General features: G+C 50.6%; 1 protein-coding gene across 2 annotated transcripts in view; it reads right to left on the reverse strand.

The window, feature by feature from the left end:
• UXS1 (UDP-glucuronate decarboxylase 1) overlaps nt 1–14742 on the reverse strand; it is a 59130-nt gene extending 44388 nt beyond the window's left edge. Inside the window, exons 1-2 of one of the 2 annotated variants that reach the window (XM_055399851.2) lie at nt 14570–14742; nt 926–953 (exon numbers count right to left, since the gene is read on the reverse strand). In XM_055399851.2, the coding sequence (XP_055255826.1) occupies nt 926–953; nt 14570–14663 (122 nt within the window). In that variant the 5' untranslated portion in view covers nt 14664–14742. The remainder of the gene's footprint in view (nt 1–925; nt 954–14569) is intronic. The other variant, XM_055399852.2, reaches the window with a different exon arrangement.
• Nucleotides 14743–16860: the final 2118 nt, after the last annotated feature.

Below are 16860 nucleotides of genomic sequence, written 5' to 3' on the forward strand. Positions count from 1 at the left end.
GTGTGTCTACAGGAGCACAAGTTCCTGCTGGGCTGTCCTGGGATTTAAGGCAAAGTGGAATTTTTCCAACTGAAAAGACTGAGCTCCTTTAACGGGACCTGAGTAGCCCTCCAGCCACACACAGAGGCCTCTGTTGGCAGACACACACCAGCCAAGGGGGAGGAGTCGGTGCCCGCAGCCCCACCCGCCCTGCAAACCCCACTGGGCATGCCGAGCGGATGGGGCAGAGCTACCCTCCCCACAGCCCTGCAGCCCCCGCTGTCATCACAATGTGACTGCTGTTCTTTGACTGTCACACAACAAAATACGAAGTGGAGAGGGCTGTTCTTTAAATATGAAATTGTACTCATGGCGCCAAATCTGGTTTTACAGTGAATGCCTATTACTTTGACTGATCCTTTTTTAAGAAACAACAGTTGACACGGGATTTGACTTGTACAAGGGCCCCTCGTTCTCTGTTGAGCAGCACAAATGATGCCTACCCAGAGTGGAAGGTCCTTGGGCCTCCCCTCCCCTGTGATGGAAAGTGGTCTCAGCATCCACTGGTCTGCTCCTGGGGTGGTGGGCAGTCTCTGTTTCCCTAATGGGCTTAGGAAAGGCACCCCAGTACTCGCTCCAACCACCCTGAAATGCTAATTACATCTCAGGAGCCCGAAAGCCAGGAAGGCAGGTGCGGACAACACCAAGGAGCCACCACTGCTGCCCAGAGACCCCTCTTCTCATCTGGGCTGACCTGGGGCAGCCTGAACACTAGCTGCATCCTCCGGAGCACCCAGAAGAGAGATGCACACGGGTGTGTGCAGCAAGGAGCTCAGTTCCACTTTTACACTATCCTAAAATCGGCCTGTGCCACCGAGGTATGTGTGTAACAGTGACGTGTCATTTCAGCCCAAAAGTAACAGCCAAGTTATTAAAAATCAATTACCTTATGTTAACCAAGTTGCCCCAAACAGCTGTAAGAGAAAGAAAAAGGAAAGGTCAATATTTAAGTTTGCAACATTCAAGGACTCCAACTAATACAACATTAATTTTTAACCTATATCTTAAAGCACACTAAGAAAACTATAGCTCACGAAGACAGTAAAATGCACACTTTTAAAATAATAAGCCTCATTAAACTTAAGTGGGAAGATGATCCTATATATCTCCTAATTTAGAATAACATTTTGGGATCTGGAGTGCAATGGTGCACGTGCCTTTTTTTTTAAGGTTCTTTTGGAGGGGGGACAAGGGGGTATCTGGACCATTTTTAAAGTCTTTATTGAAATGTGAACATTATAATATTGGTTCTATTTTGCTTTTTTGGCCACAAGGCATGTGGGATCCTAGCTCCCTGACCAGGAATCAAACCCACAGCCCCTGCATTAGAAGGCGAAGTCCCAACCACTGGACCACCAGGGAAGTCCCAGGGCAGGCGTTGTGATACACAGTATGTCCAGCCTTTGGGGAGGAGCCAGTCACAGAAATCAAAGAACCACATGAATAAAAGAGATGCCAGGGCTCAGTCCCACCGCTTCCATCAAACATCAATGAGACCCAGAGAAGCTACAGGCGGCCTGACTCTGTGGTCAGCCCTCACTCATCTCTCCTGCATCAGTTTCCCCTGCAGGGCTACCTCCTGGATGACAGACACCTGAGTAACTGTGAACCAGTTATAAATATCTCACCAGGGGTGACCACCGACACAGGAGACCGTGGCACCCACTTGAAGCTCCCAATCAGAGGGTTACGTCACAAGGAAACCTTCACAGAGAGTGGTGTGGCTCCCGCTGTGTCCACATCCCGATGCGGGCCCCAGATGGCCACTCCCCCAATGCTGCTCACCTTCAGGGACCAGGTGCCCCTGGTGCTGCCAGGTGCTGGGAGAGGCCCAGAGCAAACACACACGCCCTGGAGGCCAGGACTGGTGATTCTGTGGGTTTGGGCGGGGGGCGAGGTGAGGGGCAACCCCAGGCACGCTCTCACTGCATCCTCAGGTACACAGCAGGGACAACAAATGTTCACTGGATAGCTCTCAGGGTCCAAAATCACACCCCACATCACAGCCCCCACAAGAAATTCCCATTGCTAACAAAGCAGTGTTGAAAGCATAAAAGCACAGCCCTTGTTCAAACAGAAGAAACTATGATAGTAAAAGATAAGCAATAAATAACTAAAAAGTGGCAAGTAAGCATGAAATGGGAGGATTTTAAAATACAGCTGAACTATATTCACTATTTGGGCTTCCCTGGTGGCTCAGATCTGGTAAAGAATCCACCTGCAGTGTGGGAGACCTGAGTTTGATCCCTGAGTCAGGAAGATCCCCTGGAGGAGGTCACGACAACCTACTCCAGTATATTCTTACTTGGAATATTCAATGGACAGAGAAGCCTACAGCCAATGGTGTCGCAAAGAGTCAGACACGACTAAGCGACAGCACACAGCATGTATTTTTCACTATTCACTAAAAAATATATATATATATATATTTATACTTTTGGACCATGTGACCTTACTTTTGAGTATTACCCTCAGGAAATAAGTATATACACAAGAAAGCTATCTTCACAAATGATGGCCTTATTTATAATTTTAAAAATGGCATAAATCAAAGTATCTTACAATTGGAGAACTATCATATAAAGTATGATATCAGTTCATCTTGGTTCAGTCATTCAGTCGTGTACAACTCTTTGTGACCTCATGACTGCAGCACACCAGGCTTCCCTGTCCACCACCAACTCCCGGAGTTTACTCAAACACATGTCCATTGAGTCGGTGATGCCATCCCACCATCTCATCCTCTGTTGTCCCCTTCTCCTCCCATCTTCAATCTTTCCCAGCATCAGGGTCAGTTCTTCACATCAGGTGGCCAAAGTATTGGAGCTTCAGCTTCAACATCAGTCCTTCCAATGAATATTCAGGACTGATTTCCTTTAGGACAGACTGATGGATCTCCCTGAAGTCCAAGGGACTCTCAAGAGTCTTCTCCAGCACCACAGTTCAAAAGCACCAATTCTTCGGCGCTCAGCTTTCTTTATAGTCCAACTCTCACATTCATACATGACTACTGGAAAAACCACACCTTTGACTAGACAGACCTTTGCTGGCACAGTAATGTCTCTGCTTTTTAATATGTTGTCTAGGTTGGGCATAGCTCGTCCAAGGAGCGTTTTATAATTTCATGGCTGCCTTCACCATCTGCAGTGATTTTGGAGTCCAAAAAAATAAAGTCTGTCACTGTTTCCATTGTTCCCCCATCTATTTCCATGAAGTGATGGGACCAGATGCCATGATCTTAGTTTTCTGAATGTTGAGTTTTAAGCCAACTTTTTCATTCTCTTTTTCACTTTCATCAAGAGGCTCTTTAGTTCTTCGCTTTCTGCCATAAGGGTGATGTCATCTGCATATCTGAGGTAACTGATATTTCTCTCAGCAATCTTGATTCCAGCTTGTGCTTCATCCAGTCCAGGATTTCATATGATGTACTCTGCATAAAAGTTAAATAAGCAGGTGACAATATACAGCCTTGACGCACTCCTTTTCCGATTTGGAACCAGTCTGTTGTTCCACATCCAGTTCTGTTGCTTTTAGACCTGTACACAGGTTTCTCAGGAGGCAGGTCAGGTGGTCTGGTATTCCCATCTCTTTCAGAATTTTCCACAGTGTGTTGTGATCCACACAGTCAAGGCTTTGGCACAGTCAATAAGCAGAAGTACATGTTTTTCTGGAACTCTCTTGATTTTTGATGATCCAAGGGATGTTGGCAATTTGATCTCTGGTTCCTCTGCCTTTTATAAATCCAGCTTGAACATCTGGAATTTCACGGTTCACATACTGTCAAAGCCTGGCTTGGAAGATTTTGAGCATTACTTTGTTAGCGTGTGAGATGAGTACAACTGCGCGGTAGTTTTAACATCCTTTGGCATTGCCTTTCTTTGGGACTGGAATGAAAACTGACCTTTTCCAGTCCTGTGGCCACTGCCAAGTTTTCCAAAGTTGCTGGCATATTGAGTGCAGCACTTTCACAGCATCATCTTTTAGGATTTGAAATAGCTCAACTGGAATTCCATCACCTCCGCTAGCTTTGTTCAGAGTGATGCTTCCTAAGGCCCACTTGACTTTGCATTCCAGGATGTCTGGCTCTAGGTGAGTGATCACACCACTGTGGTTATCTGGGTCATGAAGATCTTTTTTGTATACTTCTGTGTATTCTTGCCACCTCTTCTTAGTATCTTCTGCTTCTGTTAGGTCCATACCATTTCTGTCCTTTATTGAGCCCATCTTTGCAGGAAATGTCCCCTTGGTATTTCAGAATGAAATGAAGAGTACAGAATGAAGCAGGGCAAAGGCTAATAGAGTTTTGCCAAGAGAACGCACTGGTCATAGCAAACACCCTCTTCCAACAACACAAGAGAAGACTCTACACATGGACATCACCAGATGGTCAATACCAAAATAAGATGGGGAAGCTCTATACAGTCAGCAAAACAAGACCAGGAGCTGAGTGTGGCTCAGATCATGAACTCCTTATTGCCAAATTCAGACTGAAATAGAAGAAAGTAGGGAAAATCACTAGACAATTCAGGTATGACCTAAATCAAATTCCTTATGATTATACAGTGGAAGTGACTAACAGATTCAAGGGACTAGATCTGACAGAGTGCCTGAAGAACTATGGACAGAGGTTCATGACACTGTACAGGAGGCAGTGATTAAGACCATCCCCAAGAAAAAGAAACACAAAAAGGCAACATGGTTGTCTGAGGCGACCTTACAAATAGCTGAGAATATGATATAGCCATTCATTCAATGAAATCATAAAGTCATTAAGTATGACTGTAACTATTATCAAAAAGATAAGAGATAACAAGTGTTGGCGAGGATCTAGACAAAAGGGAACCCTAGTTCACTCACCAGGGATGGGAATACAAAGTGGTGTACTATGGAAAATAGTATGGAGGTTCCTCAAAAAATTAAATATAGGACTACCATACAACCCAGGAATTCCAATTCTGGGCATTTATCCAAAGGCAATGAAAACACTAATTCAAAAGGATACATGCACCTCCATGCTCTTAGCAGCATATACAACAGCCAGGACACAGAAGCAACTGAAGTGTTCAAGAGATAAGGCTGGATAAAGAAGCTGTGGAAAATACATGCAATGGAATAGGTTTCAGCTGTAATGAGAAGGAAATCCTAACAACTGCAGTAACCCGGATGGATCTTCAGGACACTGCGCTAAGTGAAGTCAGCCAGGGAAAGACAAACGTTGTGCCATCTCACTTATGTGCGTGTACACTAAGTCGCACAGTCATGTGCAACTCTTTGCAACCCCATGGACTGTGGCCTGCCAGACTCCTCTGTTCCTGGGATTCTCCAGGCAATCATACTGGAGAGGGTTGCCTTGCCCTCCTCACTTATATGTAGAATCTAAAGACAAACAACAAAAACCCAAGCTCACAGATACAGAGAACAGACTACTGGTTGCCAGAGATGGAGGTGGGTGAAATAGGTGCATGCAGTTAAAATAAATCCTAGGAACTGACACACACACTACTGTATACAAAACAGAAAACCACTAAGGACTTAGTGCACAGCACAGGGAAGTCTGCTCAATACTTTGTAACGACCTGTATGGGAAGAGAAGGGCAGGGCCTCTGGAAGTGGACCCTCCAGTCCCGCTGTCTGAGTCCCAGCCATCATCCCAGATGACACCAAAAAGAGAACAGACTCTTCAAACTCCCACCCCCACAGAGCTGTGAGCATGGTGAACCACTGCTGCTCCATGCCACCAGGTCCTGAGGTGGTCACTTACGCAGCACGACCACCAGAACCAGAGCACGGACAGGAACCTGGCCTTTAATCCCGTGTCGACCCTGGATCTGGGCTACACTCCTCCCAGCGCCCAGCACCCATGTCGCATGCCCAGGGTGCCTACCTGGGCAGAACACCTGGCTCCAGACTGAAGCTCTGGGGGACCCTGCACCCCAACCACGCAGGCTGCCTGCCTTGTGTGATCAAAGTATTAAACATGCCCAGGACAGTGGTGCCCTGCTCACCCCATGAACCCCGACAACCTTGGCCCCAGAGAAGCTGACACCTGCCCGCCCTGAATAAACTCCATGGTGGCACAAAGCATCGTTGGTGTAACAGGAGAAGCATCGGAAGAGCTGTTTAAACAGATCAGAAGGTTCAAACAGAAGATACTCTTCTGCTAAAATTCTCCAAATACGAAATGAGGTTATCAGAGGGGGGAGCCTCCCTCTCAGTTATCCTGAAAGAATCAGGTGCTCAGGTTCAGACAGCATCACACACAGAAGAGCAAGGAGTTTTTCTGCTCCCTGACCTGGAGAGAGCTGGCCTCAAACCCCACACCTGTGCCTAGCTGGCCAGGCCTGAGTTCACCCGTGTGGTTACACAGGAGGAAGCTGCACAGGTGAGAAGGTGACCTGGGGAGCCCAGCAGGCTGCCAGCTGGCATCCTTCACAGGCCACACGTGGGGGCACTGTTTGTGGGACCCTGTGCCAGCCCCGCATTATCCCCACCCCCAGGCTGAGCCCCAGAACAGGCTCCCCAATTCTCTGCTCTGTAGCCCCAGCAGTCCCCACTGGCAGGTCTGAGCTCCAGCAATAGAACACCTTTGAGTGACTCACAGACTTTCCTAAGAAAACCACACTAACATTCCTATGGGAAATTTTTTTTGCCCCAAGAAGTGAAGTCGCTCAGTCGTGTCTGACTCACAGTGACCCCATGGACTGCAGCCTACCAGGCTCCTCCATCCATGGGATTTTCCAGGCAAGAGTACTGGAGTGGGTTGCTATTTCCTTCTCCAGGGGATCTTCCCGACCCAGGGATCCAATCCAGGTCTCCTGCATTGCAGACAGTGATGTTCCCTTTTTAAAAAATTTTTAAACAAAATGGTTAAAAATGCAAGAAACCATGGGCTGCGTAGATGACACCTGTTCCTTTAAACAGTCTTCCCGTGTAAAATGCCACTGAGTGAGAAGGGAAGCCTCCCAGAAGCCACTTCTGCCGTCACCCGAGACGCACGTTTAAAATGCCGAGTGGGGACAGCTGCTCAGAGGAGGCGGCGGGGGACACAAGGAAGAACTTTCTGGGCTCCAGCATTACTCCAATTCCCATAGCTCACAGTGACAGAGCTCAAAGCTCAAAGGATGGTCCCTTGAGGTCTGCTGAGGAGCCGAGGGGTTCTGTCCATCCAGGTGGGGGAGTGCCTCGCTTGCAAGGTACAGGGTGACCAATGAAATCCCCAACTGGCCAGTTAGCAAGCCCCAAACCCAATGGTCACTTTGAGGAATCCTGCTGGACACCTGGACGTTTCTTAAGGACCATGTGGGGAAACAGGCAAACTGTGCTAAGGTCTGTTTTCACTCCCAGAACACAGCTGACTCCCAGAGTGTGGGTTTTCCACACTACTGACCAGCCCTCCAGCTCTCTGGACACTAGCGACCTGCCCTGAGCGCAGACCCCACAGGTGAGGGGCCCAGGCCCACAGGACACCCCCATTTCAGATGCCTGCCTCCAGGCCCAGGGCCACCTGTGCTTCTGACTAACCAACCAGCTCTAAGTCAGGGCACCCACAACCACCTTCTTGGGTTTGATCGTTTGCTAGAAAGGACTCAGAGAAACAGCTTCCTTACAACGACCAGTTCATCATGAAGAACAGAAGGTCTCGGGGGGAACCCGAGCCTCATCTACTGGGAAGCTATCAGATCTCATTGTTGAGGAGTTTCTTTTATTTTCCACAAAGCTCCACCTCCAGCTCCAACCCCTTCCTGGAGGTGGGTGGATAAGGCTGACAGTGACCTGCCTCCATCCCAGGCCAACCTAGGGCCCACCCTGAGACACCCTCTGGGCAAAAATTCAGAGTGATCAAAGGGGGCCTCTTAGGAACAACAGAAGATGCCCCTACAGCTTGGGAAACCCTGAGGGTTCTGGGAGATCTGTACCACCAAGGGACCGAGACCACAGACATTTTTCCTCTGTTCCACCCAAGGCGTGAGAAAACAGTTGCGATTCACTTCACAGAGGCCAGCTGACATCCCCACTAGATGAAGAGTTCTTAAAAATGAAGCAAAAGGAGAGCCAAAGTTCAACAGAAAAGTGGGCAAAAACGGAACAGTTTTCAGAAGAAGAGGTATTAACAGTCCTTTAACGCTTGCAAAGATGCTCAACATCACTCCTATGAAGAAAGAGACCCCTTGAAGCAGGAGGTGCCATTTCTGCCTGGTATGCCATCCACAAGCTCTGATGGTGTGTGTGTGGGGGTGGGGCACAGCTGTTCTGGGACATGGCTGGGGGACAGCGGGCACAAGCTTGCTCACTGCGGTGGTCATTTCTAAGAGCAGGGCATCTGAAATAAGGAAAGTGTCCTGCACAGGAGGTGGTCATGGCGAGTTCAGGGCATGGACGTGTGAGTGACAGACAGAGCAAGGGTGCGCTCCTTACACTGACGCCAGAGCTTTCCAGGAAATACAAAGCAGGAAAAAAAGAGAACAAAATGATCCAGGTGGTTTGATACCTTCCGGGAATGATGAATAGCACGTGCTTGTACACACGCAGATGAATGCCTGCATTTGCAGAGAAACCTAAGATGCATAAAAGGACTAGTAACAGTGGGAAAGAGGGTGGGGGCCAGCAATTGCAGCAAGACACGTCTGCACATAACTTTTCATTCAGTTTGACTTTTGAACCATGTAAATGGCTTATACATTTTAACAATTGGAAAGAAGAAAGCAAATCCTAAAATAAACGGAACACAAACAAACAAAAAAAGGGAACATGACTTGTATCAGACACAGAAAAACACATTTCACGGAGCTTTTTCAACACAGTGACAGCACACCCTGAACAAGACAGAGTCTAAGGACAAAAGGAATGACAGAGGAATTCTGAATTTTCTTGGTACTAGTCATGATGCAGTAATTCTGAAACTTTTGCCTGGTGGTACGCATCAAATGAGTTTGGACTGATGTCAGAAACAAGATTTTCACTGTGGGAAGAAGGAACTAGCAAGATGGGAAGGAGGAGGAAGAACCTCATCATGACTTAAATTGGGGGTAGCAGCATAAACTCATGGTGGGAAAAAATCTGTACCTGGCTCCATCCACTAAGGGCACCTCAGCCAGTGCTGAGACCCCCAAGTTCTAGTCCACACTCTCCACTGAAAGGAAGCAGAATGCCTTGGAAGAGTGGCTGCTCCATCCACTAAGGGCACCTCAGCCAACGCTGAGACCCTGAGTTCGAGTCCACACTCTTCACTGAAAGTGAGCAGGGCACCTTGGAGGAGTGGCTGACTGCAGGTTTGGGCACGGAAAACACAGGATGAGCATGGAGCATCTGGAGATCAAGGAAGTGCTCAAAGATTGGGAGAAACTCTGAGTCCTCAGTGATTTTTTAAAAGAAGAAAAGAAAAGAGGAGTGTAAATTGATGGTGTCCTCAAAACATGTCCACAACCTAATTCCTAGAACCTGGGGATCTGATTTGGAAAAAGGGTCTTCAGTCCAGTTCAGTCCAGTCGCTCAGTAGCGTCTGACTCTTTGCGACCCCATGAATCACAGCACGCCAAGCCTCCCGGTCCATCACCAACTCCCGGAGTTCACCCCAACTCATGTCCATCAAGTCAGTGATGCCATCCAGCCATCACGTTCTCTGTCGTCCCCTTCTCCTCCCGCCCCCAATCCCTCCCAGCATCAGAGTCTTTTCCAGTGAGTCAACTCGTCGCATGAGGTGGCCAAAGTATTGGAGTTTCAGCTTTGGCATCAGTCCTTCCAATGAACACCCAGGATTGATCTCCTTTAGAATGGATGGGTTGGATCCCCTTGCAGTCCAAGCGACTTTCAAGAGTCTTCTCCAGCACCACAGTTCAAAAGCATCAATTCTTCGGCGATCAGCTTTCTTCACAGTCCAACTCTCACATCCATACATGACCACTGGAAAAACCCAGGTGTAATTAAGCATCTTGAGACCAAAAGATAATCCTAAATTATCCTGTTGGGTCCTTCATCCCTTGACCAGTGTCCTTAAAAGGGACAGAGGAGACAAGACAGGCAGAAGGGGAGGGGCCCTGGGACCAGCACAGAAGAGTGAAGCACCTATAGCCTGTGGAGGGTGAGGAAGAAGCCTGCCTGGTACCCCGGATATGGGGCACCTGCCAGCTGCAGCCCTGCCCAGTCCCATCTCTGCAGAGGGTAGGACGGAGGCTCTGCAGCAGGCGAGCCCCTGTCAGTTGGGGAGATGACTAGGGTACCACTCAGCCCCACAGCTCTCCCTTGGGGCCCCTGAGATGTCCAGGCAAGCTGGCACTGCCCCTAGGGGATGCTGAGTGATCCACCAACAAGGGAGGCAGCTGAGGGTCTGGAGCAGTGGGCGGTCCTCCACTCACCTAGGATCCACTCAAATGGAGCAGATGGCCCAGGGTCCCTCCAGGAAAAGGGAACCCCCAAAAGGGAAGAGACTCTCCATGGGAAGAAAAGGGAGCAAAGGACCACCAAGCAGAAGACTCTAAAACAAAGACTACATGCTTTAGTTTTTTAAATTAAGAGGGGGGGAAAAAAAAACCAAGTCTCATGAGCAAAAAATAACAGCAAAAACAAATGTTTTACATCACTGGAAGCGTTTGGTTATAAAGACGACAAAGTTCCTGAAAGGTTGAGCAGAAGTCTAAAATGACAGACGTGAAGAAACAAGATGGATGAGATCTGGCAAGCCCACACCTGTGGGAGAATGTTCCGGGGAGGGGGCAGCCAAAGGGCAGTTCAGAAGTTTTCAGAACGGCAAAGCAAGGACCCTGGTGGCCAGGGCTTGGAGGTGCCTGGCACAAGTCACCAGCATCCATGGACTGGCAGGTGCCCCTGGTTTCCGCCCCCCACCCCCAGCACAGAGGTCTCACTCTGGGACGGGCTCTGCGTGTGAGCACCGTGGTCCTGAAGGAGGCCAGTGATCTACCGCAGGGACACCGTTCACAAGCACACACTCTGGGCACATGGGCCGAGGGAGGCCACACGAGTGAGGAGGGGCCAAGCCCAAGCCGAGGTGTGCGGTGGGAGGACGGCACCAGGACAGAGGAGCACCTAGCATCTCCCAGGAGAAATCAAGTCGCAGGGAGAGAGAGGGGTGACGGCTAGAGCCTGGACCCAGAAGGGATGGAGACTTGCCTGAGAGGCTCTGAGGGGCCTTTTCTAGAATTCTGCACCACCCGCCCATCACTTAAATGTGAAGACAGAGAAGGCATGGCCAACATCTGCCAACCCTCCTCCCTGACATCAGGTGAGGTAAGTCTGGGGACAGGTGATCTCCAGGCCAACAGAGCCGGGCAGCTGAGGCCAGGGGCCTCTCCTCGGGGAAATCTCGGGGGAGACGACATGGGTGACAAACGCTGGAGTTCAGTGAGTTAACAGAGCAGAGTCATCGGCTCCAGGAAGAATAAAAGGTGACACATGTCCAACGTGGGCTCATGTGGATTACATTTAGTCGTACTGTGAACACCAAATGCTGTACTCAGTCCCTCAGTCATGTCTGACTCTTTGCGAACCCATGGATGTAGCCTGCCAGGCTCCTCTGTCCACAGGATTCTCCAGGCAAAAATACTGGAGTGGGCTGTTATTTCCTCCTCCAACATTTAGTCATACACGTAAACATGAAATGCTGACCTCCTCAAAATCACACTAAGTCTATGTGGGGGTGAGCATGGGTGGGGGACAGTAAGAGAACAGTCACCTTCTAAAGGGGAGAGTCACGAGGTATACAACAGTGTCTACAAACGAAAAACCAGGAAGCATAGCATTCTATGGCACAAACACCAAGATCTTCAGTTCAGAGAAGAGAAGCGCCTGCCCCTGGGTAGAGAAGAGATGCCCCGGGACACCAAGAAACCTGGAAAAGGCAATCAGACTTTCTAAACTGTACTCATGTCAAAAACACTACAGGTAATTCCAGCTGAGTCTCTGCCGAGGGATTCCCAGGAGCAGGTTGGTGTCACTCTCAGACAATCAGGCCTCTGAGCTCCTCCAACCAGTGACCAGCACTGACCTGAGAGCTACAAGGACTGGAACCCCATAGGAGAAAACACCTGCAGGCAAAGAACCCAGGGCAGCACAAGCTGGCTGGGCTCAGGCCCTGGGACCTGGACCGAAGAGTTACGTGCCAGCAGGGAGGAGGATGGGCCTGCATGGGCTCAAGAAACAGAGGAAGGTGGGAGAGAGCCTGAGAGGACCAGGGAGAGCCTTTCCAGAAGGGGCTGTGTGTCATTTGACAGCCAGGACAGTTTTCTCAAACAAGGAGACAAGATTATTACATTAACGAGGAGAGCCAAGACTAGAAATCACCGCTCTCAGACATTGTCAGGAGTCGCCATCTCGCTTTTCCTGTAAAGCGTCTTGGAGTTGCCATCCCATGCCCATTACTGACACTGCCTGCACACCTATTTTAAACCTCACAGCTAAACTCACCCATACAGTCAGCTGGCACAAGGCCCGCCTACCCCAGCCCGTCAGCCAGGGCAGCCTCATCACCGCTCCAACCACACCCCACCCCACCCCCCTGCCCCGTTCTCTGCATTCTTAGAACACGCCCTGCTCTGGATGCCACAGGGCATCCCACTCTTTGCGACCCCATGGACTGTAGCCCGCCAGGCTCCTCTGTCCATGGGTTTCTCCAGGCAAGAATACTGGAGTGGGTTGCCATGGCCTCCTCCAGGCAATCTTCCTGACCCAGGGATGCAAGCCAAGTCTCTAGCACTGGCAGGCGGGTTCTTTACCACTAGCGCCACCTCGGAAGCCCATTAACTCCCACATATGCCTCACTTCTCAGCTCAAGTCTCACTTCTGCGAGAAAACATGCCGGTTGCCCCTGTCAGGAGCCCTCATGCATTCCTTCCCTTCCCTCCTACCAGTTTGTAATTTCACCCTGAATCTAATTCGTGGCCAACTCACCATCTAAGCCAGTGGTTCTCAAGGCGGGGGTCGCCAGAACACACCAACAGTATGTGAGGTGAAACTATTAGCTGAGCCACAGCCCAGACCTACTGAATCAGAAGCTTGAGATGGGAGGCAGCAGCCTGTGTTTGGAAAGCCCTCCAGTTGATTCCGATGCACACAGCAGGTTGAGAACCACTGCCCAGGTGTCCTACATGCCTTGGGGATCCCTGGGACCTAGCACAGGGACAAAGACAAGGGCTTGGCAGACAAAAGTAAGGACACAGGAGGATCTCCTGATCTGCAGAATGGTGAATGACATTCCATGACCTCTGACCTGAAGAAGCCTCAAAATCAACATGGAGCCTGTGGGCAGACCTGGGTTCCAGTCCCAGGTCCCCAGCCCTTCTGGGTTCAAATTCTTGATCCTTGTAGTTTCTCACCTGTGCGATCATCATTCACCTCATTTCTCTTGGTCTTAACAGACTCACCTCTAGAATGGGAATAATGATAGGAACTATTTCTTAGGACTGCTGAGATACTTAAATGAGACAAGGAAATAGACTCACCACACAAGGGGAAACTGGCAAGTTTGAAAATTGTTGCTATAGTCCCAACAGGAATTACACAACTTGAAGCAGTCTTCCCCCTGGGGTCTCCGCTTCCTGACTCAAGACTGGCATACACTTCAGAAGCCATCTTCCTCCTTGGCAAACTACTTGCATCTAACAGCCCTCAGCTGGGCTGCAGACAGGCCAGGTCTCAATGACTGCGCATCTGCCCTGCGCTCAACTGAAGCCACGTCTGGAGGCCCTCTTCAACTCGGGAGTCAGACCTCGGTAACTCAACCGGTGAGCAGGTGTTTCGTCTCAGCGTGGCTCAGCCTCGTGGCTAGGATTCAAACGAGCTCACACTTGGTCCAATTTTGGTACTTGGGGAAATATTTATAGCATCAAGGAAAACACATTCCCATCCAATAGGTTTTGTTTTTTTTAAGGGACGGCTTCTGCCTCTAAGACACAGGATGTACCACCTGCCAGCAAAGTGTCCCCTCCTGCCCTCTGTCCCGCAGCCTCAGCGAGTGATGACAAGAAAACCACACAAAATGAAGCGGCGCCGAGACACCCCCCAACCCCGCGGTGCGCCTCGGCTCTGGGTCGACCCTCACCCTCAGAACATAGGCGCAGACAACCCTTGGGGCGTGCGGAGACCTGGGCTCGGGGACCCCCGCCTTGGTGCCAGTACCCCTGGAGCGGACAACTGGGCGCGCGGACCCCCCTGGGCGCCAGGACCCCCCCCTCCCCAGGTGCAGACACCTGGGGGCAGAGACCCCCCCCGGGCGTACAGACACTTGTGCTCCAGGACCCCTGGGCTCGGCCGCGGGCCGGCGGGGTCGGGTGACACTGGGCTCCCAGCAGCCAAACGCTCAGTAATTTTCCTGGGAGCAGACAGCCGCGATGGGGGCTCTGCCAGCAGACAGCCCTCGCAGCCCCGCGTCCCGCCCGGCGGCGCCGCACGCTCGGGAGCCGTGGACCGCAGCCCGGTGTGCGGCGGGGCCGAGGGCCGAGGGTCTGCTGTTCGGGTGGCGGCCGCGCGCGGAGCCGGAGGGAGCAGGCCGCGGGCGGGAATGAATGGCCGAAGCACTCACAGGCCACGTAGGCGAGCAGAGCGATGCCCAGCAGCAGCTTCATCCTCCTGCGGCTGACGGCGGACGCTAGGCGAAGCAGCGGCTGGCTCAGCATCCCGGGCCGCGCGCTGCGGCCGCCCGACTCCGAGCGCGGCGGCGGGGGCGGCCCGGAGGCCCCGCCCCGCCCCGCGCGCGCTTCCTGCCGGCGGGGCCCGCGCGCATGCTCCGCGTTCGCCCCGCCCCACTCCGCAGGCGCAGTGCGGCGGCCCCAGCGGGCGGCGCCTGCGCATGCGCGAGCGAAAGCGTGGACGCTGCGGTGGGCGGTGCGCCCCAGACCTGGGTACCAGCGCACGAGGCGGTCGCCGGGTTGGTTTGTGCTATATTTGGGCAGGTGTTTGGAGTTCTTTACCCGCTCACTCTGAAAGTTACCTGTTCTCCCGGCTTCTTTAGCTGAAATAGCGGCAACGATTAGTCCCCTACATATCACTGATGTCCAGATTCCGTGCGTTTTCCCCTCTGATCGGCTAGGACGTCTTTCTTTTAAGAATAAGGCGTTTGTTATTATTATTTTAAAAAGTAGTGCTAGTGATGTAGAATGAAGATAGACTAGGAAGGAAAGGGTGGACCGCGCTGTCTGCCTGCAGAAAAACGGATGCCTCGTTGCAGGAGAGTGAGTGCACTAGCCATAGCTATGCGCCGAGAACACACGGATGCACGCGCTGTCCTGGCTCATTTCTTCCATAAGCGGGTATTGCATGCCTGCTCCCAGCGAGGAGCTGTGCCCAAAGACGCACAGATGCCGAAGGAGTCCTGGACCCGCGGGGAGCTGGGCCCCTGGCGGGGTAAGACAGGTTCGCTCGGACCTTAGCCATACCTGGACTGGAGCGACCCGGAGGGAGAACCAAAGTGCGGGGGCTGCAGGCTGACCTTATAGACCTTGCAGAGCGGCCCGCAGCGCCTCTAACCCCGTGAGCGCCGGGCTCTTTTGCTAAACCGAATGCCCTTCTTCAACTTTGTTACAAACCTCCGAGAAAAATAACCATGATGATAAGAAATAAATCAAAGCAGTAATTGGTTACATCTTTCTAGCTACTCAGCACAAATGGCCATGACTCTGTGATTGTAAGACAGCCTTCCCCGTTCCAGGCCTCCCCATTAACCTTGAGAACTGTGAAACAAGAGGAAAATCGTTAAGCCCTTTCCCAGAGGATGACACTCACGTCTGAAGCGGCCTCCTATCAGGACGCCCACTTCTCAACACACTCTCAACCCATTCCAGTATCCAAGAAGGCTGCCAGGTGACCCTTCCTTTGGAGGCAGTCAGAGACCACTGGGTGGGCTTCCAGGTGAACACACCAGCCAAGGACAAGTTTCTTTTTGTCCGGGAGTCTTTTTCCCTTGTTGACTCCATAATATCTGCCAAGTAGAAGATCCCAATTCCGTCCCAGAGTGGGGAAGATCCCCTGGAGAAGGGAATGGCAACCCACTCCAGTGTTCTTGCCCGGGAAATCCCATGGACAGAGGAGCCTGGCAGGCTACAGTCCATGGAGTCAAAACAGTGCAACACAACTTAGTGGCTAAACAACAACAAGAGCAACTTTATTTCCTCATCGTTAACATTTTAAGTTTGGGTTAAACCTCTAATTTTTGAAAAGCTGTATCTAGAGCATGTAGTGCCCTGAGCTCCTCTGATCCTATGACTTCATGATTTTTATTTTACTTTTTTATTTACCATGATCACTTTATTCTTCTAATTTTTTCAATCCTGGGTCAGGAGGATCTCCTGGAGGAGGAAATGGCAACCCACTCCGGTATTCTTGCCTGGAAAATGGCATAGACAGAGAAGCCTGGCAGGGTACAGTCCATGGGGGTCGCAAAGAGTCAGACACAACTAAGTGACTAAACCACCACCAGACATATATCTATTCTTTTTCAGATTCTTTTCCCATTTAGGTTATTTAGAGTATTGAGTAGAGTTCCCTGTCCTAAGCAGTAGGAATTCCATGATTTTTAGTTAAAAGATGAGCAGCAGAGACATGAGAAAAGATTAACATTTGCCCGAAGGCAAAATCAGAGAAGCTGTAAGTGGATTCCAAGCTTTTTGGGTGTAGGTGGTATTTCATTGATATATACTTATCTGTTCAAGCAGGCCAGAAATTGTGAAACACATGCCACCTATGCACAAAAATCCCTAAATCCAGCTTTCCTACCTGAGCCTCCTTTCCACCACCAGACACTGCTGCCAAGGTCTCCTGCCCCAAGGGATGAAGTATATGGGAACACCATCAACAACTACATGTAGATTAGCCACT

The sequence above is a fragment of the Moschus berezovskii genome, chromosome 11 (assembly GCF_049115385.1).
Source record: "Moschus berezovskii isolate FMDL1 chromosome 11, NW_MosBer_1.0, whole genome shotgun sequence".
In the NCBI taxonomy this organism is placed as follows: Eukaryota; Metazoa; Chordata; class Mammalia; order Artiodactyla; family Moschidae; genus Moschus; species Moschus berezovskii.